Source organism: Polyodon spathula, chromosome 5 (assembly GCF_017654505.1).
Source record: "Polyodon spathula isolate WHYD16114869_AA chromosome 5, ASM1765450v1, whole genome shotgun sequence".
In the NCBI taxonomy this organism is placed as follows: domain Eukaryota; kingdom Metazoa; phylum Chordata; class Actinopteri; order Acipenseriformes; family Polyodontidae; genus Polyodon; species Polyodon spathula.
Window position 1 is genome coordinate 18,762,452 of NC_054538.1, and position 24,643 is coordinate 18,787,094.

Below are 24,643 nucleotides of genomic sequence, written 5' to 3' on the forward strand. Positions count from 1 at the left end.
ACATGTTGTCACAATGACGGCCGGAGTGGGGGACGTCAAACCAGAAACAGGAACCATGAAATAAATGACAGAGAGGTGGAGTTGGGTGGAGCTGAGCACTTGCTTGCGCTCGGCATTTAATGAATTAACAGAACAATAAATAAAAAGGTTGTAATAAACAAAAAAGCAGGACACGGCACATTCGCCAAAACAAACAGACAAACAAAACAGACTACACAGACAAACAAGGTGAGCTTCTTTTTTACATTACATTATTATTTTATTATTACCTCCGTCTCCAATCCCATTCTCTACTCATCGAACACACAACCCCGGGTGAGTGAAAACATGGTGCATTTATGCAGCTGTACCGAGACTCGATTGCGAATCAATCATTCAATTGGAGTCGCGGTACAATTGCACGTGAATTAATAAAGTGCAATTCCCCGTGCTCATCTATTATTACCTTTTACTTGCATGTGAAGTGCTGTGCAATCCTCGTGCCTAAATTCAAATATACATTTTAAACACTTGTGTTACACAGACCCGTTTATATCTTGTGTACCAAAGACTATACACCAACATTAACACACAACATACAACACAAAATACACACAGGGGCGGGCACTTTGTCACGCATGTCTTCTTCAATTACTATACACTTAAATGTGTGGTTTCAACTAATGTGCTGATTACATTTTTAACAGTTTCAAACCAGATGATTTCTGAAATTATCGTTTTTTAAAAGGGAAATAAAACAAAAACCGTCAAAGTGTGAGTATTGTGATTTTTATTTATGTTTACCAGAGTATTTATACTAAATAATGCAGGAAGATTGTGCTTCACTGATTTTAGTATTCAATTATACCATGAGTTAAAAACTGAGCAGCACCGAGCAGCACTCTCTATAGGCAGAATCGCCCGATGCACACCCTGAACCAGGAGATTCGCTGGTGCCCAAGCGAGCTCTACACTAATGTGCATTTTTACAGAGGGAAAGTAGAGAATCAGCTGCAAGACAGACTCACACATGCATGTTAATGCTTTGTAAGAATGGTTCTCTCTCTTTTAGCCTTATAGGGAACGCTGCTCACGTTATGTACCTGTTCTGTGACAATTTTCAATCAAAACATCCAAATGTAGGAGGAAAAACATAACGCATCCCTGCAATAGCATAAAATTCTGCTTAAAAACACATATAATATTTGAGTGAATTTCGCCATAGAACACAAAATTGACTTGGTTCGTGTAGCACCATACTTTAATTGAATCCACCCCTTAGATTTATGCATCCTGGAAAACTTTGGATGGTAACTTTACAGAAATTGCTTTTTAAAAGGTAAAAATATAAAAGCAGTAGCTCTAGGTATTAAAATGTAAGCTAGGCATATCCTATGATAACAGCAAGCCCATCGAATTGCATGGCAGTTTTAAGCTCAGTTAAAGGGGACATGAAACTGTCAATTAGCATCATTTCATCAACACAGCTACTTGTTGAAACATGTATGGCTTGCTCGGATGCAGGATCAACAGCAGCGGCAGCAGCAAAAATGAGCAACTTAGCACTAGCAGCAATAGCCAGTTACATTGCCAGCTTTGCTGCCTTAAACTTTCCATCAGAACTAGGCAAAAGACACCGGAGGATGGAAGAGGTTTCAAGAATGAAAAAAAGGAAAAAAAAAATGGATCCAAACGAATGAGAAACCTTCAAAAAGAAAAATACAACCAACACAGACACCGGGCCTCATTTATGATAGGGCATTAAACAGTATGGTACATCACAATTGCAATTAGTGTGCATGTTCATGATTTCTGTATTTACTACTGCAATTTTGTTCATTATTGTGCAAAATAGTGGACATATTATGGCGCACACTGATTTTATTGCGCCGCACTATAGTAATCAGAATGAATATATGATTTGTATGGTAATGCATGATAATGTACTTAAATGAGGCACCCCGCTCTTAATAATTCACACCATATTTACTAAAGGGTGATAATGGTAGTGTAGATCTTTAAGGTGAGCGATAATTAGTTTGTTTGGAAACCAGGCTTTAACCACATATAGGCACACTATTTAAACCTATTTTTCTGGGCTGAAATCTATCTGGCAACATGGAGGCATTACTTGCATTAAGGTTTTCATATAGAGCAGTGAAAAATACCTCTAAATAGCAGGTTATATGAAGCGTGAATAAACATGAATGAATGTTATAATTTTTTTATTGTATTTTATAGTTCATTACACTGGTACAAATAATAGACTGATTAAATAAAACACTGGACCAAACAAGGTATTATAATTTAAAACAGCCTCCTCCACTAGAATTTTGCACTCCTATGTGTGCAGTTTTAGTTTGCGTTGCCTCTGCCTGTCCCCTGCGGAGAGCTGTGTCTACTGATTGCACATTTTTGGTAAATGTGAGCCACCTCCACCTTTCACAAAAGATACGCCTGGACTGCTGAGGCTTTTTATATCATGGTGGTCATGGGTAGGTCTTGGACATTATCGTGCACATTCAATTATCATTCACAATACATGTGCACGTTATGGTATGTAACTTAGCCAAACAGTGTGCACATAAATTAATGTGTTCTCTGTAGGTAAATGGTACATTAAATGGTGCACGTTAGTCTCACTGCTTAATGTGCACATTACAGCTACATTTAGTGCTCTTTCGTAAATGAGGCCCATTGAGTGTTGTTACCAGGGAGTTTTCCACGTTGTTGACAAATTTGTTGCTTAAATCTTTGATAATATCGTGCTGCGGAAACAAAATGTTATCATGTCATACTTTTTAAAAGATTGCATTAAAGCTGCAGTACATCTCTACATCTATATATATATATATAGATATATATATATATATATATATATATATATATATATATATATATATATATATATATATATATATATATATATATATATTCTAATTTAAAGTATAGATAAGCCATTAGTAAATATTAGGAAGTGATATTACAGTCAAAGAGTCCCAAACTTCAAAGAAAAAAAAAAAGCACATATTCAAAGAAATTAAGTTTTAAGCCATAGTAGAAAGCTAGTAAGTAATATGCAATATTTAATTAGTTATTGGCAAAACTATAACATCATCTGTTCCATCAAAATAGTGCAGCTTTAATTCTTAGTGATACCAATGCAACATATATCAATACTAACAGCATGGCATGCAAATAGTTTCAGATTACACCTTTTGCATTACACTGAAAAAATACTTTTATTAGACTTTTGGTCACAAAACGACTTAATCTGGTAATCCTCTTAGTAACAACATGAAAGGTGCAATCTGATTACAATAATTAAATAGAACAATTCATACCATTTGACATATAAAGATTTTCTCACGTAATTCTGTAGACAAACCATTAAAATCAAGACCAAGATCTAGTACTGACCGAATGGAAGACAAGAATAGTAGGTGTTTATGGTACAGGACAATACCAGAGGGCAGCGGTTCTTGTCTGTACATAGGTGCTGTATATGGCTATCGTAATATGGTTTCAGGTTTAAGTATGAAATCATAAAAATGTATATATAAACGTTAAGCTGTTCTTATAATTACTTATATTTGCATTACTTTGGCTTCACCAACCTGCATTAAGCTAGTATTTACTGCATAGGTTTTGTTGAACAGTAGTATTACAGTCTGTAATTTACTCCTATTTTGTGAAATGAACACCTGCTTACAAAACTAGAACCGAACAACAAAGTGATATCATTGAAGGTCTCTTAAGCACACTAAAGGGGGTCTACTTAATTGATCAGTTTAAATCATTGAAAGAAGGGGATCAACATCTTGTAACAATGTTTCTCGTATTGAGTATTTTTTGTAAAATTACAGGTTTGGTCCAGCATTAGTAGATGTGTTTACACTGGCACAAATATTCTGGATTGAGAATATAAGAGGACAGATTGCGATCATTTTTTGCTAGTGTAAACGCTACTGAGCATGTTCCGGAATCCATCCTCTTATCCTCTCAAATGTTGAGTTCGTATCTGAGGACAACAGGACGGATTCCGGTCACTTTTTTCGGTGTAAACGTACTGAGGACGTATTCTGGAAAGATTGCAGATCTTATGTAGTTTACATTTTTCGATGTGTAGCGACTACTGTTTTAACCTTTGTATTACAGATTTTGGAAATAATGTCTGAAAGACATTTGTGCAACTTCCCTGATGAAGAAAGCAGTGTTTTAATATCTAACTGGAATGGAAGACAGGATCCAATGAGTACTAAATGGGCAGTGGAAATATCTGTCACTACAGTCGTCACTGCAGCAGGGCAGCGGATTCTTTTTTTTCTTCTTTCCCCCTCGAAGTCCGCATGCTCAGAGTCTGCTCCTGTGGGAAGTACCCCCAGCTGTTTCAAGCAAGTGTAAACGCACCGTTTCAGTACAGACTATCCCAGAATCTTATCTTAAGTATTCCGGAATGCTAGTGTAAACGCACCTAATATTTAACATTTGCTGTATTTAAATCTGGTTTAGATCAATTGAATAGACACAGTTCTTTGTTCCAGATTTTCTAACATTAACATGTATTTTCAAAACTCTTTCCAAAGAAATACTGGGGTAAATTACAGACTAAAAGCACAGAAAATGTGCCTCTATTTAAGAATTTGATCAGAAATCTAGGACTAGGTTTCAGATTGTGTTCCGGGAATGCTAAATTTTGTACATGGGTGTGGGGTGGGGGTGGGGGGGTGCAATATATTTGAAATGTATCAATACTAAATATATTACATCATTCCAGATATTCTTCCATTTTCGAAATTATTAAAAACATCCACATCCAAACCAAAAAACTTTTTTTTTTCTTTTTTTTTGGCAAAATACAAAATAATAACTTGCCACTGAGAAAGCAGTACAGAACAACCATTTAAATTCCAGACTGTTGGAGATCAAATGCAAAAATAAAAATAAACAAAAACCAAAACCAATACAGGAATATATTACCACCTGACACACAAACTTGTAAAGCTTCTGTCTCTATCACTGTTATATCTGCACAGCACTAAATTACACATTCCTATATGCAGCATCTGTGTTGGTAAATCATAGTTACACAAAAGGCAGATTATGAACATCACAGATCTAAACAGATTCATAATTGTAGTGGAGATACAATTGTAGCTCCCTTCCAGCATGCCACCTGCTTGCCGTGTTGAAGCTGCCACGTGCAAATAAATAGGGAATGTCCGCTATTGATTATGAGTGATACTGAACAGGAGAATGAAATGTCTTACTTCAAAACTTTTCACTTCTTCTCCATCTTCATCTTCTTCATCATGACAGCTCTGGGTTAAGAAACACAAGAGTAATCAGTCATCAAAAAATGTTAATAATATGTAATTCATATCCTAATGCTCCTTTTACCACTCTATGCGCCACTGTCAGGGCTGGCTAAACATTTCCCAAAGGGGGCCTCTCTTGTGGAGTTTCAACCTTGATGAGTTATGAGTTTATATAACAGGAGCCTATAGAAACAATATTTGTAAAACAGAACAAATGTGTGCCTGTATGATTAACCTATCTAGGAACTAGCTGCCACTTAAAGTTTTCAGCCCCAGACATCAGGGTTCAGAAGTCAGAGATCAGAGGTCAACTGTTCTCATACTTTTTACAGAGTTTTTTCCAAGGCCCGTAATAGATGACTTGTATATATAATCTGAACAGAACATTAATGTTAGAAAAAACAGCCAAATTAGCCTTAAAAAAAGATCTAGAAAAGGGGCCAGGTTACACCAAACTGGGACTAACGCCCTCCACTCCCACGTCTGCTTGGTTTAAGACTTATGTGTTATCTGACATAGTAACCATGGCAGTAATAATTTAACTTTAACTTTGAATTAATGTAATACTACCCAGAGTTCTAAAATATATCCCCCAGTGTATCTCAGACCCTACAAGGATGCCCAGTAGTTTCTTATACTTACCCATAGTTTCCCCATACCCATAGTTCGGTTGTGTACACAGAGCAAGTATTGGGGTTCCGAAAAATATAGTGTTACAAGTCCCAACGTGTTGCTACAACTGTTTAAATAACGTACCTGTCATTTTTCTTTTCAATGTTAACAGCCTGATGATTTGTTTACACTTATAACTTTAAAATCTCTTTCGAAGCTCTTTTCAAAATGGCCACTCAGAATGTTTTATAAATCTGTAATTACAAATAAATCTACCTTTGCCATGATGTCAGCATAGGCCATATAAAGGAAGTCTTCCTCCAGTTTACTGTTTTTGGAAATAATAAAAAATTGTCAATGGAAAAGCAAAAACAGAAGAAAAATGGTCACTAACATTTCTTAGACAGGTATGCTTTTGCCATAGTACTGGTATTATGGCTGGTTTAACTTGAGTAGGAGAAATATGCACACAGCAGCACCTCCGTGTAAAGCTGGTACTACATGGCAATTATGCAGGTCTCTTTTACACAAGGATCTCAACTTTTAATCTATATTGTTTTGTGTTTTCACCGCCATTACACACTGTAATTGAAATAGATAACCCTATGTGATAATACCCACCACTTCTCAGTCAGTGCAGTCCTACTAAACAGTAAGATGAGCTGGTTTAGAGGGTCGATTCGTTTTGTTCCCTCATCTTCTTCTGGGGGTTCTTCTACTCCTCGTTTCTGAAATTCAGATACAAACAGACCATGCCATGCCTGACCTTTTCTGGAATAAGCAACAGACTCTAGTTATGTAATATTTCTGAAGGACCAATATATAGTACTGCATGCATGTATGTATGTATGTATTTATTTGTGTATATTATGTAAAGCCATTTTGATTATTAGAATGAGTCATGTAAAAAAAAAAATGTAGACAATCAGGGCATAAACAGTCAGTGCATTGACATTAATAACAATTCTAACTCTGGGTTTAAAATTCTTGTTTAATGCCTATGTAGTTACTTCTGGTCATTACATGATCACACTGCACACAATGCATGCAACTGGCAAAACTTACAGCTAAATCCTCAATTAGTTTGTCTTCAAAATAATGTTCCTCTGTTTCAATCCAAGACTTCTCATATCCTTGTAGGAAGAGGTTCACAGCCCGATGCCTACAGAAACAAACAGCATGTGCGATATACTGTTCTCGACATGATGACCGTTTCCATGCTTATTAACTGGACATGGGGCAGGGTTGTAATAGATATTACATATTGATCACCAGTACCCAATTCATTATGCAGCAGCTTATTACCATAATTTAGGTGAGATTGCAGTGTGCCAACATTATGGACATGGGGTACCTAAAAACACATTACAAGTTCGGAGTACAATGAAAGGAAATCAAAGTGATTTTGGGTCATCTGATTACATTTTTTTTTTATCCTGCTATACAATAACCAAGTAGCTTAATAATGCTCACCTTGGCAAATTATACAAAGGTGCCATCCTGAAACAGGCCACCACTGCCCTTTTCCTTTGCTTGGACAGCAGCTTGTGCCACACAGCCTTCTTGCTTCTCTGAGGGTGTTCAACCTAAACAATATAGGAACTGAAAAGATCAGGTATGGCATGGTCATGTCAAGCATTCCTGATTAGCTCAAAATACAATTTTGGAAGAGTAGCATAGTTGGGCCTTGGCTAAGCCCTTAAAAACTGCTGGCAATATTGTATTAAAGAAAATAGGACTTTAACTATAACAGGTGCCCTATAAAGGAAAGATAGCTTAATTTAGATATATTAGTAGTACTAAAACAGAGTGCTCCAATGGTAGGAATTACATTTCATGGGGATCTGATCATAGAAAATACATTACGTTTAGCAGATGAATTGTGATTAAAGCTATATCAGCAACTAAAATGCTACATACATTACAATACACACAGAGATCCATACTGTACATAGACTAACCTGCTCAAGATGAAACAACACGTGTGCTATATCTAACACACGCTCCACTGTTTTCTCAGGGTCCGATGTGTCATCTGTTCTGTTAGGCAAGTCTTTGTACAGAGCCATCTGCCACCTTATAGCAGGATCCTCTAGCTGTAGCACAAAAAAGAAACTTTAAACAAGATATTTAGTATAAGCCAGAGTAGGATGGAGAGCTGTACTAAGCAATATGTGTGGAGCAGGGCACGCGGCAATACCTTCTTTGCGAATGAAAAAAAGAGTGGTAGAACTTCATAACATTACATTTGGTCATAAGATTATACAGAATTAAAATTGACACAATATTCCACTTTTAAAAATAAAATTACCAAAGCAAAATGATTACTTAAAAAAATTGTATAGGTTTGCCACTTCTATCTTACTATTAACTCTTTGCGGTCCATTTATTCAGCGTCTGTCTTGACCTGGTCCGACATAGGACCGCAAAGAGTTAAGGCACTAGCTACATTAGACTTACATGACTAGTGACTACCCACCAAATGTGTGTTACACCCCAATAAACTCTGCATTGCTAGGTGACCTTCCTTGTGCAGGCCTTTCCATTTTTTAGAACCTGCCATGTCCATAGGCCTTGTCTGGGCTTTAGTGTGCCTCAACATGGACACATGGACAACTGAGGAGGACTTTTTTATCGCAGATAGGGGAGTCTTTTGAACCCTGAGTGTGGTGTCTATGGTGGCCGAGCGCTTTCGCCCATGCAGTTTTTTGTGGCCTGGAAGCTCAAGGCTAGCCAGCTTGTGAGGTTTGTTCTTCATCCATTTCAACACTATGATAAGCCTCTTCACCAGTTTCTTGAAATGAAGCACTCGGTACTGAGGCAGGCAGCATGCAGACATGCAGAGGGGAGAGAAAAAGAGAGAAACACATAGAATGGACAGGTGCAAAAAAAAAAAAAAGATGCTCTTGAAAAGAGCAGGCAAGATGGTATCCTTTTTTTTGTACCCCAACATGCTTTGATTTTGGGTTAATTGCTTTTTTTAATAATATTATTAAATATTACATTTACAATGAGGTGTAAATGAAACTTGTAAATCTGTTCTGTTCAAGAATTACTATTCACTTTATTTTTCTGTGTGCTTTACCCACCACATGTAATAATTATCAAAATGGAAAAGTGTCGCAACAATTTAAGTAGCCTGCTTCTTAAATGTAATCCTGTAATCGGTAGCCATAGATAAGAAGCTACGTGGAACATGTCCTCATGTAATGAGTATACAGGTGAAAGTGATATGGCATGTGCGGGAAAATGAGATCCCCAGACTTACCATGCTACAACTGGTTTCAGTTTAATAATATAATATAATGATGGACTGTATTATTCAAATGTTTAGTTCAGTAATACTAAGATTATTTGATCTGTGTTATAAAACTGTATTATCTACTGATAGTTATGTTGTGTGTCTTTTGGTAATATTTTCAGGAATCATGTGTCATCCTAAGCATTGATCTTTTTCTTTTGTTGCAACCAAGAGAAGATTACAAATTGATCTATAAATGAATATTGTAATATTCTAAATATAACATCCTTGATTGCCGCACACCGCTGCATGAAGAGCATGGCTGAGCAACCTTAGGTTCCTTTCCCTGTATAATGAGCATCTTTGTATACTGCCCTATTAACAAAAACACCTATAGCATACAGTATACAGAATACTAAAACCGAGTACACGGCTCACTTTGTATATGTAACGTGCAGCCCATATATACACACATACAATCTCCTATTTTTTTGCCTAATATAATGTAAAAAATGTGGTAAGCTACTGAAGTAAATGACCTTGAGCAGTGCCCTGCAGCAAAAAAAGAAAAATTATTACAATTTTCATACAAAATGAATGTGGATCAGTATTGATTTTAAACTAATTAACGCCACAAATATTGCTCGGTTATATAGTTCTCTCAGATTCACCAGCTAACAAGTTACATGCTTGGAATCAGAAATCAAAATTAAGTTAAAGACTTAGTTGCAGTAAAAAAAGTTAATTATAGTGAAATATATATTCTCTTACACGTCTAATGTTGTACTATGCACTGTGTATGTGTGAGGGAGCAGGATATCCTAAACACATTCTGGGTATTTTCAGTCATGCTAAGTCATTGAGACGCATGCGACTAGAGGGTTAGTTCACAAACACAAGCCATATGCACCTCAAGCACAGAGTGTAAATGTCCCCTAATAAATTATACTTTATACATGAACAAAACATGCATTGACTGCCCTCCATTAACTTACCTTTCCCTGAAGATGCAGATTATTACGAATAATATCTCTTACTTCATCCTCTGTGTCCTTCTGTTTGAAACAGCAAAATAAGAGCAAAATCCTGGGCGGTGTCTGCTTTTCCAAATCTTGCGGCAAGTAACAAACTATGATATTACTTCATACAATCACATATTCAATTGTATACTACTTCTGTTGTTTTTTAATAGTAGTTGCGCTATGTATGACATCTGACAAAATACAAGTTTCTTGCACATCACAATTTTAAGATGGATCAAAAAAATAAATGGTTTTCATACCAAACTGAATCTGTTCTTTGCCAACGCAATAAGTTCTTGATCTCCAGGTGCACAGATATTTAAACCCACAGGAAGCAGTCTCTTTAGTGCAGCTACAATGAGTGAGGTCTGTAGAGAATAGCGGTCTCCCTTTCGTTTTAGCTTCTTTCTCTCCTGATCTGAAACTGCACCCTGTATACCAACAGCAGACATACATTTAATGTAAAATACACACAAGAATGTACAACTGAACCATCCACACAACAGTGTTGCAAACAGTTAAGTGTGTGTATAAATCCTGTTTGGCACTGTAGAATCAGATCCGTCACTGCACGTCCGCCTTCCCTGACACACTCACACACAATCACTTGCCTTTGACATTTTCGACTTGGTGTCGGTGATCAAAAAAGACATGTTGTTGATTTCATTCTGGACCACAAAGTTCTGCTCTTCCCTTTTGAAATTCTAAAGAGAGAAAAAACAAAGAAAGTTAACTTAGTTTGCAATAAAAACATGTGTCTGTGTCTGTTAGAAAGTAATTGGTGATAGTGTTACTTCTTTATTGCTATGTATTGTATGTATTGGACACATTGGAACACAGTAAAAAAGAAGAAATATAATAATTAATAGTCTCACTTATGATTGGCCTGTAGATGTGTATGCAGTATAATATATATATATATCAGTAACTAACCAGTAATATTTGAAAACATTAATCCAATTCAGAGGAATGTGAAACACAAGCTAATCATTGGTATTGTTTTGAAGATCCATATGCTAAAAATATAGAAGATATTACATCAAAATGAATAATAATAAAAATTAATTCTCAAAAGTTGTGTCTTACGTGGGATTTTGCCCAGAATATGAACACTTCAGCCACCATGCGAAATAATTCTTCTGCCTCTGGGTTGGGTTCTTTTAGCCACTTTGCTCTGAAACAGGTAATTACAGTTAAAGTAAATAACAATATTAATTCTTTACCACCACTACTAGAAAATTATCATCAAACCACTTCCACATGTTAAACAAGGCCTTGCAATTACATTTTACTAAGCTAACTTCACAAGAGTAACTTGTGTCATTGTTTGTCTGTTATAGATGGTATTTAAAATGTATTCCAAACTTAAATTCTAACACAAGCACACACATATTGTGAACTACTGATTTGGACAATTATGGAGTTACAATCTTTGCATTGTTCAGTTTCCTTCAGTGTTATAGCATCTTAGATATCCCAACCTAATTTGTAATTCATTACATGAAGCCTTCACATTAAAATGATCTGCACCCAAACATCTTAAATGTTATTTACTTACATTTAAATTAAACACAATGATAGAAGGCCTACATTAAGCAGTATTAGGCTTGGAAATAATGTGGTGACTACCTGTTGTAATCTACGAATCTGATGAGGAGCGGGTAGAAGGCGTAGAGATCCCGGGCGAGGATGGTGAACTCATCGAGAATGAGCAGCTCCGCCTCAGACATGTCCCCTCGCACCTCTGCCTTCATGTGCTCCTCATCCAGCAGCACCATCGCAGCCTTCTTCTTCAGCTTCTCCATCAAGGGCAGGAAGTGGGTCTTCAGGAGCTGTGGCTTGGCTTTGCCAATGATTGGCTGGGAAAACACTGGAAGAAAAATACAACTACCTGTTTATATATATATATATATATATATATATATATATATATATATATATATATATATAGGGATATATATATACTATCCAGGCTTACTCAATGAAGGTTGCTCAACCTGCTAAGTTAACGACTACATTAAATACTTCTTGTTGTTGTTGGAAAGCCCTTGAAAAAATAAAACTAACATTATGTATCTGTCAACCCCTCCTCCCCAACCACACGGAGCAAAAAAAAGGTCAAAGATTACCAAAAAGGGGATTTTTAACACCATGTTACACTCCCTTACCATGTGGGACATGCAGCATTCCCACTCATAAGTATTATCAGTTATTAACAACATGGAGTTAAAAAGGTGGCTGTGGTAATATCTACCAGTGTTTTCTCAATTTCTCAGAGTTTGAGGTCTTTATCATTAGAAACAAACAAAACTCCTTCAGTCAATACCTGCCAGTCGCTTCATCCAGGCTCCCTCATCGATGCCTAGGTTGTTGTAGATGATCTTCAGAATGTTCCCCAGCAGTGTGTTCATGTGTTCCGATGTCAGCGCTGTGCAGCACATGTCCATTTTCTCTGGGTTGTTTTCAGGGCCGTGTTCCCACCAATGAGACATGTAACTGCACAGCATGGGCAGCACCACCTCCATCACGTGGGGCATCTGGGTGTACCGAATCCCAGACTCAGCCAGCTCCATGATCTCCTCCAAGGATTTCTCCAGGGATGGGATGTTCGGACATACTTCCTCAACCCGGGCGAGCAAGTTCAGAGCTTAAAAACAAACAAACAAATAAACAAAATCTTTAACGTAGTGCCCAGGAAAGTATTCAGGGTCAACTGCTTGGAATTGCAAATTACCTCAGTTAGTTATCCCAGTAGAAAAAAGGTGGGATAGCCCGTGCATGGTTCATTGAACAGAAAGTATGGTTTATATATAAATACTGTACAAAACCTTTCCTTTCCTTTTGACTGAAGATTGAATCATTGTATAGCACAGTACCTGCTCTTTCTCTTGACCCTTTGGTGTTGTATATGGAATAGGTGTTATGCTTGTTCAAGTGAGGCTCCATAAACGATACTGGGAAGGCAACGGCAAAGGCAGCAAGACATCCTCCAAGTGCTGGCCGCTGCCTGTAGAGAAAGAAACTTATTATTCACAGTTATTCAAAATATGTCTTTGCAATTATATAGATTGGGGGGTTATTCAGAAAACTGAATATTTTATTAAGGACTATTTTAAAACCTGATTTTTAGTAGATTAAGAAAAGGTAAAAAGAGTATACTCAGTTTCAGGCTCTGTTAACCCTAGGACATGCACACATGCTCTGCCTATCAAGAACTATCCATTACCAGAACCTGTACATCAGCCACAGAGTTCATTTAAAAAACAAAAAAGAAAGAAAAAGTACGCTGAGCTCAGTACAATGATTTTGAGGAAATGTGCTGAATACGAGGGAAGATACTGCAGTGCTAGATAACAAAATAAATCTTACCTTTCTACATAAATACTTTTGCTAGTGCCCAGTGCATACAAACTGCCAAGTATCCTGTAGCATGATACCTGAACATCATCTACTACATAGGGGGGGGAAAAAGATACATTATATATTGCAACAGGAACATTGTCTTAGCAAAAAACAAAGTCAAATGTAAAAAAATAGTTAAATAAATAAATTATGCATACTCAACTGTGTAGCTAGGTTGTTATATATTTTGTGAAAACTCAAGCTTGATAAAGCACAGCACTTTGAGCCGAGTGGATCCTGCATAAAGGCTGAGATGCACCTAAGAAATACGTACATATGAGGTCTTCACCAAACTGGTTCTGCCCAATGTGCTCAAACAGCGAGGACAGGACAGGCAGGAGGGCACCGGTGGTATAGTTGATGATCTGGGTGACTCCTTTGGGCTGAGTCCTGGTGTGGGTGAACTGGCCGAGTTTTAAATTCTCCATCGTCTGCTCCAGGTCCTCAGCTGAATTTTCAAAAAACGCCCGCAAAGCCGCCTTTACCGTCTCCAAGCCAGTCTTCATTACAGTCCTATGCAATGGTAAAACACTCCAACTCAATCCTTAGTGCTGTATATTGTAACAGAATGTTTTCTAGATGCCTTAATCTAAATATGTTTCAGTTTGATTTACATAACTGCATATTTATTTAATATATTCTGATACATTTCATGTATGTTAAGTTATTATCATAACCCTGGTTCTCTAAAATAGAAATGTAACCATTAACACATGGGTGTTTACTTGCTAAAGACCCCGAAACCTGACAATAATATACCAAAGCTGCTCAACCGAGCGTGTTACACAGTCATTCTGCCCCCAAGGGTAAAAAGGAACTGCACGCACAGATCTCAGTGTCATTTTTCCTTCAAGTTTATGGTTACATTTCTATTTCAAGGAACCAGGGTTATGATAATAACCTAACGTTCCCTTTCAAGGATGAAATGTAACCATTACCGCATGAGTGTACCAAAGCCATCGCAAGGGCAAGATTACAGAATGACTGGAATGCTACAAGGCTAAGCCGATAGGCTGCATTACCCAGCGGAACCCCAATAACAAGTAGCAATAATAGGGAAAAACTTGCCTCTATGTCTGTGTTGTAAGGGTCAACTGAGAAGCCACCCTTAACACTCATGGAGACACTGTCAATAGTTTTTGAGAATCCACGACATTAAGTCTGTAGAATCTAGTACAGGTATGAGGAGTAGCCCACACTGCTGCATTGGAAATGTCCTTGACAGATGCACCCTGGAATAAAGCCCACGAAGTTGCCATGCCCCTGGTGGAATGGGCACTGAGCTTTTCTGGTGGGGGCAAGTTGGCCAGCTCATAGGCAGTCTGCTATCCACTTGGACAGCCGCTCTTTAGACAGGGTTGACCATGGGCCTTTGCCCCACAACAGACAAAAAATAATTCGGACTGCCTCTAACTTTTCATCCTCTCAACACAATATGCTACAGCCCACACTAGACAGAGCGCATGGAGCTGTCGCTTTCTGTCAGACTGGAAAGGCGGTGGATTGAAAGCTTCCAATTCCACAGACTGGTTGACATGAAATGCCAAAAAAACAGGATTGGTACGGAGCATAATCTTTGTCCTGGTTTCTGCAAAAATTAAGCAGACTTTCACAATTGAGAATGCTTACATCTCACTCACCCTCTTTGCAGAGGTGATTGCAAGCAAGAAAGCAGCTTTAAGCGACACCAATTTCAGCTCAGCTGAATGCAAGCGCTCAAATGGAGGCTTCATGAGTGCTTCAAGCACCATGTTATGCCTTCAGCAAGGAACAACATCCTTCATAGGTAGCTGAAGCTGCCAAGATAGATTCAAAAATTGTCCCGCCAGGAAGTGAGCTCCTGACCGAGTCAATCTTGATATGACAAGCTGAAATAGCTGCCAGATAGACCTTTATGGTAGAGGGAGATTGTCCCCTCATCAAACAGGTATAACTGCCATTATAACCCCCAAGGCAGAACCCCCAAGGCAGACGCCACGTCTGAAAGACACCCCACTTGTACCCATATTGGGAACATGTGGATGCTGCTCTGGCATTTTGCAGGGTGTCAATAATCCTATTGGACAGACCCAGATGGCTCAAATGCAGCCGTTCAGGGGCCAGACCCAGAGCTGCAGGCTTAATGGGTCGGGATGGTATAAGGTCCACCTGCGCCTGACTGAGCAGGTCGGGGCACTTTGGCAGTCTCTGCGGTTAGTTTGTGCCTTCTGGCTCCAGGCAGGAAGAGCATCTGCCATGTTTGTTCTTTAATTGGCCTTGCACGTCTCGCAGCGATAAAACCCAGGCATGATGCAAGTAGCAATGCAGTGTACAGTAAACAATGTACAGGTGCTGCCTTAGTCTGATTAAAGAAAGCAACAGGGCTGGTCAAGACCTGAACAAAACTGGCTTGGTACTGGACCTGGGATGTAAGCACCGGTGGGTAGCGGGTCGGAAACGGGATGGTACCGGGTCAGTTCGGTACTGGTACAGCGGAAGCATGGTGAGTTCGAAGAAATACAACAGTTGCCTCGGCCACTGGTGTGCCAAGGCATCTATCACCAGTGGGTCCCCGGCTCCTATTATGGAGAACCAGAGGGGACAGTGGGTTGATTCCTGGGAGGGACAAGATATATATCTCTGCGCTCCCAAACCTCTCCTAAATGAGGCTCACCACCTCCCTGAAAGGAGGTCCGCTGCCCAGTTTGTTACCCCAGTGACAGGAGGTTCTTGTGTGCCTAGAGCAAAAGCTTGAGGGCCACATGATGGAGACTGGGTTACCTGAGGCTGCCCTGGTGGCTGATGAAAACCACCACTGTTGCGTTGTCTGTACAGACAAGCACATGTCTCCATCAAACCTCCTTACAAAAATGATGCAAGGCAAACTCTCTTCAGCTCTAAAACACTGATGTGGAGACCTTGCCAAGGGGGGTTCCACACACCTTGCACACTCCGGCCATTCAACACAGCGCCCCAGCCCAGGTTATTTTCACCAAGAAAGTGCCTTCAGACAGTGATGAGACACTGTCAATATGCGGTTGGTTGCAGTTCAACGCAGGCTGAAAAACTCTGCTGTTGAACCAGGCCTGCAGCGGGCGCATGTGCAGGAGACCCAGTAGAAGGCCTGGGAAACTGTTGACATCAAGCCCAGAAGTTTCTGGAACGTCACTACTGTGAGTGCTCTGTCAAGCTGAAACACTAGTTTTATGGAGATGTGTCTTTGTGCAGGGTGGCCGAAACTATTAAACCTCCGAACATCACCTCTGGTTGGGTCAGCCTTTGAGGCTGCTGGGACCTGGTTTAAATACTGGAGGTGGTCGCTTAGCAAACTGGTTCCGGTTCAGGGACTTTGGCACCGGGATTGGCATTCATTCTAAATATTCATTTCATACCTAGCATCCAGAGTTTGGCCCAATATGTGAAGACAGTTCACTATAGATGTAGCATCATTTCCTGAAAGAAAAATTGAGAATAAAGCGTTATCGTACAGCATTCCTAAAGCAAAATTCTAATTTGTCATACAGTAATTGGGCATGCTTAGTAGCCTGGTATATCTTGCTTGGAAATGGACATTTATTAAGTACTCACCTCATGCAGGTTTGGTAGCTTTTTACACTCAACAAACACCGTATTTTACCATAAAGGACTTTAAATAATTACTTACTTTGTTAGCAAATCATATTATAATGTCATTATGGTCTTTTTAAGCTTAAGTTTCCTTTAGCCATAAGCCAAAATGAGGTAGCCAGACTTTAACAATAATAATTTATAGCGACGTTTTGCAAAGTTTTCTAAAACGACTATCAGCACACTGTTAACACCTGCCTTGTCATCTATTGTACCAGGCTGCTACAGAATGTCTGAAATATAGTTTATATATAACATTCCAATATAAATCTAGAACATAATTTATTAATGATTCACTATATGCACACCCTTTCCCAAACAAATCCTCTTCGTTGAATTCCTTTTACACATCCATTTTTCCATTCACACTTTGAGATCCAGATCAATTACTGTTTGTTCCTTATTTTAGCTTGACTGCAATATATATATATATATATATATATATATATATATATATATATATATATATATATATATATATATATATATATAGTATTTGAAAGTTTGCTTTAAAAAGCACAGACCCCACAGTATGGTATGGAGAAGTACTCTGACTAACTGGTAAAATCTTATAACAACAACACTGTAGTGCACATTTAAACCCATTTTAGCTTAGAAAACTTTACGTCAACAAATGCTTTGTCACGGCAATGGAACTCAAAATCACTAGCATTAGAAAAAGACTGAGGACCTGAATCTTGTGACAGGATGGTCTGGCAGCTGTAAGCTCATACATGCTGATTGACCATGCAACAAGGCAGCTTAAAGAAACAATAACACAAAAACAAACAAGGTGCAAATGAAGATGGTTCAGAAACAAAGAGGTGTCACACGTTAACACTATCCTTACCAAACAGTGATATCCTATGTCTGACAAGAACTCCAAGTTTGCAGAACAGGCTGAAAGACGAGAGAGGAAAAAAAGGGAGAAGAACAGAGAAAAGGAAAATAAAACAGCTGAAATGTGAGCAAACCAAGTGATATGATGCCACATGAAGAGTCTATAACATTATTAGAGCTGCACAATGCAAGACAAAGACAGCTATACAGGGATAGGGTTAGAAAGTGATGAATCTAGAAGAACAATGCACTTCATGGTTAAAAGCTAAGAGCAAAGCCTCCCCCACCCCTATCCGCAGCTCAAGAAACATCAATGGAGATGAATGCAAGTACTGATGAGCCAAATTATGTGTGCAAGTTTTCTAAACAGCCACCTTTGCTCTTTTTTATATAGGAGAGTGGAATTGCACTGACTTGTTCCCAAGAGGCTCATGCAGCCAGTGTTGTCTAACAGCCAGGTCGCACTGTAGCTTATACAGTTAGAACTCACATATCCGGCCCTACAGCGACGGTTAAACATGTGTGAGGCATATTTGACTATTTCATTTTGTCCATTTTTCAGGGAACACAAAAAAATATATACAATATCAAAAATCCATAGATGAATGGACTGTTTTAAAATAAGTAGGCTTCTATTTAGATGTACTGCCAAAACTAAAGAGACGACATGTTAACTGTAATACAGTACATAATTTTAAATCCGGTACGTACTGTAGCAGTGTGTAAAATTTCCCATTAACAACCTAACAGCAACATGAAATCTAACGTTACCCATGCACAGAACTGCGTAAAACGTAAAAGGGAATGCTATTTAGCAAAACCAAAAGATTAAAAATTAAAAAAAACTAAGTTTCCAGAACTAAAAGTGTCTAAAGTCCGTATTGAAAATTGCAGAATATAGTGCTCGATAAGGCCCTAATGTCACAGTTTATTTGCAAATGAAAATACACAAAAGCAACAAAAGATAACAGATTTAAAAAACTTCACAGTATCTAAAACTGGTTAATGATTAACTGCTACATTACCTTAGCTTGTCTCATTCTCTTTGTTTTCGCTGCACTTTAGTCAGGTGAAACTGGAGGAAGCACTGTGTAACTGCACAGTACAAGACAGACTGATTTAAAAAAAATAAATAAAATTTTTTTAACGCAGGCTGTGACGGACATTCAGATAAACTGTAACATTGAAGATGTTACATCTTCAATCAGAAAACTGGTGAAGGAGTTGGAAACCGCATGAGACGGGTAAGTGCATTAATTTGTTACACATATATATAATGGGATTCGTTTTATTCTTAATGGGTGGTAAAACCCAACTGATGTGTATCTGGGTAACGGATAACCAAGTGCTGACTGTACTGTTATATTAAAATATAGCAAGCCAAAAAAGTATTTGAAGAGCAACTTCGTGTCAGTATTAAATGTCAGAGTTATCTAATGTGTTATAAAAAATTAATTCTAGTTTCCCTTTGTATCATTTTCTGTTTTAGTCAACACTCATGTATAGAGTGTAACCATTAATCTGTCCTCCTGCAACACTAGATGTAGGAACTACATAAATAAGAAATACCACATCAAGTGGTATTCTTTACATCCACTGGATGCTATAAAGAGGACATATTAATGGTTACATCCTGCTGTACCTGATGTACTTCTAGGTTAGACATGATTCTGAGAGCTGTATATTGAGGTCACAGGGGTGACGCAGTGAATATAAACAACATGAAGAATGAACTTCTACCTGAGTGTTGTCAGGTACACATGCTAAGATATACAGGAGGAAGATCTCAGTATTAGAAACGGCCTGTCTTTGTTTTATCAAGTCAATATACATAAGGGGGAAACGACAACATATATCAAGAGAGGCCGGTGAGCAGTTCCAAGAAGGTCTAGATGAACCTGTTTTGATGGGGTTAAGTTCAAAGGTGGGTTAGCATCAGTATGCGTAAACCACCTAACCATAAATCCACAACATCCTGATTGTATTGATCCTTTATCAAAAGAGTTCTTCATATTGAATCATTTCGAAGTGGTTTTGACATGATCGAGTTATCTTCAAAACTGCGTGCTGTCTTTACCTTGTTACCATCTCCTTCTCCTTGTTGGATGCATGGCCTCCACTGCTAAGCGGTCGACTCGCAGTGGACAGAAAGTAGAGGCGGTGATTCTTGAAGTACTGATCAACTAATGGAAGAACAACCTGAAACAAATTTCAAATTTCAATTACACCAGCATGCTGAAAAGTACTATTCACTATATCTCAGTGGATATAATGAGTGAAAACCATACACACTTCCATACTAGTAGCACTATTCTTGCTAAGCTGTAATATGTTGACTTTTGAAAATAGAGACAAAAAGAGCTTAAACAGCCCAAAATGTGACTACAAAGTAGAAAATGTTAAAACATCCAAAACACAATAACCTTAAGCCTTGCTCACTGATATGACTGAAATGCTTTGCACCCAATCATCCTGACATGAAAGCTTCACACGTGTCAGGAAGGAATATTAATATGAAACATACAAAAATATCAGCAATAAATTAACACAAAACTTCAGACCTTCCCAAAAAACTTGATTTCTTGCTCATGAGGAATCTTTTCCCCTTTACCCGGAGTGCAAATATCTAAAGGAACATAAACAATATTATTAGGTAGTCTTTAAAACAAAAAAAAGTGTAAAATTCAAGTTCATAAGCAGATGACTTTAACAAAAATACTGTATAAACGAGTATAACTGGCTGTAAATAAGAGTTCCGTACCGAACTCCAGCATATGCTGATGTGCCTCGTCCACATATCTGATGAGCTGCTGTAGGAAGCTGTAGGCAAAGCGTTTCTCAATTGAAGGTGTGTCTAATTCAATTTCTTTCAGACCTCTAAAAAGGAGAAAAGAAATGTGGGGTGTGGGACTTATTTGATTATCTATTGATTTAAAAGCTGTATGGAGCAGTGCCTCACGCAGGACACTCTGACTGTAACCTAAAGCTCAGTTTGGCTTTATGTTATAAAAGCATACATTTAGTTATAAAATAGAAAAATAAATTGTGTGACAATTTACTGGATTTTAGATTGTACTGCAATGAAATGTACAGTACTGGTAGTAATATTTCCATTCCAAGTAATGACTGAACATCATCACTTTATTGACACATAAAATATGTAAGCACACATAAGTACTCACAATTTAGTGTTTAAAATGTTCTGTTTTGTCTGGCATAAAAAGACAGTTATGTTCATCTGGTGTATGTCTTACACCATTTCCAGTGTTTGCATTACCTTGAAACAGTGTATCCATTTATCTGAAAGAACTTGAGGATCTCTTGTGCTTTTTCTCTGTCTTTGGATTTTTCTTTGGCTGTTAATGTATCATAGGGCACCAGCAAAGGATGGCTCCCTCCTCCTAATAGTTGGTAAAAGCAGATTGGACAAATGCAAAAAAAATGACAAATAGAGTAGTTCATGAAATCAGTAAGATTTCCCCATATCAATACAGCGTTGGTTCGGCAAACTAATTCCTCTTGATTCACACCGTCCCCTCCTATTTGTTCTTGTACTTTTTGCTACACAATATACACTACTTTGGTTTTTCAGAAAATAAAACTTTACTCTTCCTTAAATTGTTCTGCCATCTAGTGGTACAGACCCAAACAGCTAGAATTTTCATTTTCTGACTTTGAATTTGCTACTGATATACTATATATAATTATCTAGCCCCTATATATGACTATATAATATTATGTGTGTATAATATGTATATATATATATATTAATATGATATTATAACACCACACACACACACACACACACACACACACACACACACACATATATATATAAAATCACTTTAAACTATAGCACCACTAAATGATTTTATATACTGCTATGATGTAAAGTTTGTATTAATGTATTTTAAATAGTCTATTCTATCAATAGACAGTTATGATTGTAGTAGTCAAAATTACATTTTTCTAGTCTTATCATTACTATGTATTTAGCTTTTCCAAATGAGCAGCATAATACTAAAATAAACTGAGATTTAGATAAACAAAACAAAAATAAATTGTGTTCAGAACCAGGCAAGCTGTGTTGTAAAGAGAGCAGCATTGCTAGCAATCAAATCCTACAATTCTAGAGTAGAATGCAATGCACAGACATTAATAGAGAATGAGTTACCTGAAATATTTGTGAAAGACAACATTACATGTTGGTGAGGTGAGCTGGTTATTACTGTTGGGTACTAGGAACGGTGGTTTTCTGGTGTCTTACCCATTATAAACACTTATGATTCCCATCTGGATAAATATTTCCATTTCTCATGTAGTAACATTTTTCACCTGATTCTGAAAACACCACTGTGAATGCTGTGCCATATCATTGTTCAGCAACATCATAAGTGAACATCATACAAGAACTTACTGCTTGTAAGTCCAGTTATGATGCCACTTCTGGACCAATGAGTTGTTATAAACACAAAGTGTGTTTCGATTTGGTTTTAATTTACCACCTACCTTCCTTCAGTATGTACCACACAACAAACACAAATAAAAGATAAAGCAACAACTAGAAGCATGACAGCAAATAAACAAAGTGTGAACTGAACAGAGGCTTTACCTTCATCAGTTAACAACATATTGCTGCCTATGAGACGTGGACATTGAATACAAAAGAAAGAAGATGCTGACATAAATAGGTGTTACTGTATTTATAGCATCCCCCATCCCCCTTTCATTTTTATATGGAGAGATCTGGATTAGGATCAGGGCTCTTTAGAAATGTGTTTGTTTTTCTCTGAGATACCCGTGGCTATGCCCCTGCATATTATCATGACACATAGACAAGACCAAGGGCAATATCTCTGCACTTCTGATTTTCTAAGTCAACTTATATCAGTTTTTCAGTAAGGAAAAAAGTAACGGGGGTACTGTACTCCAACAAACAAGTGAACTGAAACTATACTAGCATGACAATAAACTGTGTCTGTGTCTTATTTTAAAGAGGCACTGGGTATTTTAGGAAGTTGCTCGAATTTTGAAAAATGCTTTATTTCTATTCCAGTTACTCTCAAGCCTTCCTCCTTAAAGGGGGCCGGTCATGTGAGTGTCTGAATGAGGTTTCCTGTGCCAGTTAAATCCACAGCAGGCTTTCCGTGGTTTTGCCAACAGCGATATGACTGTTCAAGCAACTGATCAAAGGATGCTATTTCTAAATTATGTTAATGACTGTGTGAAATGTCTCAAACATTTCATCCCAGTTCAAGACTTGATATGAGGGGGTAAGCTGAACAACATCAAATTCACCCTGTGATTTTAAAATTGCTAAATTATTTCTTAAACTGTGATTAAATGGTTTACAGTAATACACAACAGAGGACAAGCAGAGACTTAATGACAATTATGCTTCAGTAAAAGCAAAGGTAATTTAAAACTCCAAAATACCTTTGGCTTCCAGCTCTAGTTTTTTCTTTTTTGCCCATATGTTGTGGTAGTTCTCAGCCAGAAGCTCTGCCATTGACTGATAAAAAATGTAAACAGTTATAAATCAAACTTCAAATGTTTTCTAGTTCAATCCAACAACCCCGGTAATACTAACAATTACAATAATAATCTGATAAAAACATACTTAATCAGTAAGAGAAAAGTTACATTGTACAAACATGGCACAGATCATTCCCATGTAAGTTGACACTTATTCCACTAGTAGTTGCCATACAATAGCAGAAAACATTGGTAGTTACCCAGTTATTAGCACATTATTGCATCCAAACTGCTACCAGTAATGCTTACTGCTCAGCCATCTCCAAAAAATAACGATTAATAACTCCACAGAGTCTTTGAAGCAAACCATCAAGAAACTGACTTACATACAGATCTCTGGACAGTGTCACATTGCTCATGTCAATTGGTTGTGGACTATAACCATGTGCAGTGTCTATGGAAATCTGAAAAAGTGAACAAGTCTTTATTAACAAGTTTGTATGTTTTTAATTAATTAATTGTACCCCCATTTTTCCATATTAAAATGCAGAGTAATACGACCTCACTGCTACAAACCTCTTACTGATCAGAAGGAATTAAGATTAAAGGACGACATTCATTTCCAATTTAAACGTGCCAAAGAACAGATGTTCAGCCAAAATCAGCAACACAGCACAACCAGGATTTAGACTAGCGTGATCTTGATCGTATGTCTCCCCGTGAACTCCTTGAAGAACTGCCTTTACTGGATAAAGCACAGACCCCTTTTATTTTCCCCTTTTTTAAATGTATGCAGATAATGTAGAAAATAATATAAACAACAAATAGGGTAAAACAAGATAAACACCACACAGGGTTATTAGGTCAAACTAAGAGAGGCAACTAATGTTCTACAGCTACAGTAATGTTAATCTCACTTACCCATCTTTTTGGTTTTAACTAAAAATATCAGTTAGAAAACGAAAAGAAATATAAATCTATTTAATTTTAGTAAATTAAAATGTATTTAAAGCATTTAATGTACATAGTAATTTGCTATATTGAACCAAATATAATGCTTTTTTTCAAATACAAGTTGTATTGGGTTGTTCTTTAGGAGGCTGGGGAGGCTTTTTTCAAAACTATCTTGTTAGTGTGATGTTAGAATA

The 24,643-nt window shown here is 37.6% G+C and overlaps 1 protein-coding gene across 1 annotated transcript in view; it reads right to left on the bottom strand.

The window, feature by feature from the left end:
- Positions 1–24,643, bottom strand: part of LOC121315498 (ryanodine receptor 2-like) — a 247,360-nt gene that overhangs the window by 42,089 nt on the left and 180,628 nt on the right. The window contains exons 56-78 of the mRNA XM_041249629.1: positions 23,882–23,959; positions 23,457–23,532; positions 21,298–21,421; positions 20,782–20,897; positions 20,582–20,646; positions 20,098–20,219; positions 18,031–18,080; positions 16,946–17,006; positions 13,849–14,087; positions 13,542–13,623; positions 13,049–13,179; positions 12,499–12,819; positions 11,802–12,042; positions 11,259–11,346; positions 10,784–10,876; positions 10,433–10,603; positions 10,146–10,205; positions 7,871–8,005; positions 7,383–7,495; positions 6,975–7,071; positions 6,531–6,637; positions 6,186–6,237; positions 5,250–5,300 (exon numbers count right to left, since the gene is read on the bottom strand). Coding sequence (XP_041105563.1) covers positions 5,250–5,300; positions 6,186–6,237; positions 6,531–6,637; positions 6,975–7,071; positions 7,383–7,495; positions 7,871–8,005; positions 10,146–10,205; positions 10,433–10,603; positions 10,784–10,876; positions 11,259–11,346; positions 11,802–12,042; positions 12,499–12,819; positions 13,049–13,179; positions 13,542–13,623; positions 13,849–14,087; positions 16,946–17,006; positions 18,031–18,080; positions 20,098–20,219; positions 20,582–20,646; positions 20,782–20,897; positions 21,298–21,421; positions 23,457–23,532; positions 23,882–23,959 — 2,673 coding nt within the window. The remainder of the gene's footprint in view (positions 1–5,249; positions 5,301–6,185; positions 6,238–6,530; positions 6,638–6,974; positions 7,072–7,382; positions 7,496–7,870; positions 8,006–10,145; positions 10,206–10,432; positions 10,604–10,783; positions 10,877–11,258; positions 11,347–11,801; positions 12,043–12,498; positions 12,820–13,048; positions 13,180–13,541; positions 13,624–13,848; positions 14,088–16,945; positions 17,007–18,030; positions 18,081–20,097; positions 20,220–20,581; positions 20,647–20,781; positions 20,898–21,297; positions 21,422–23,456; positions 23,533–23,881; positions 23,960–24,643) is intronic.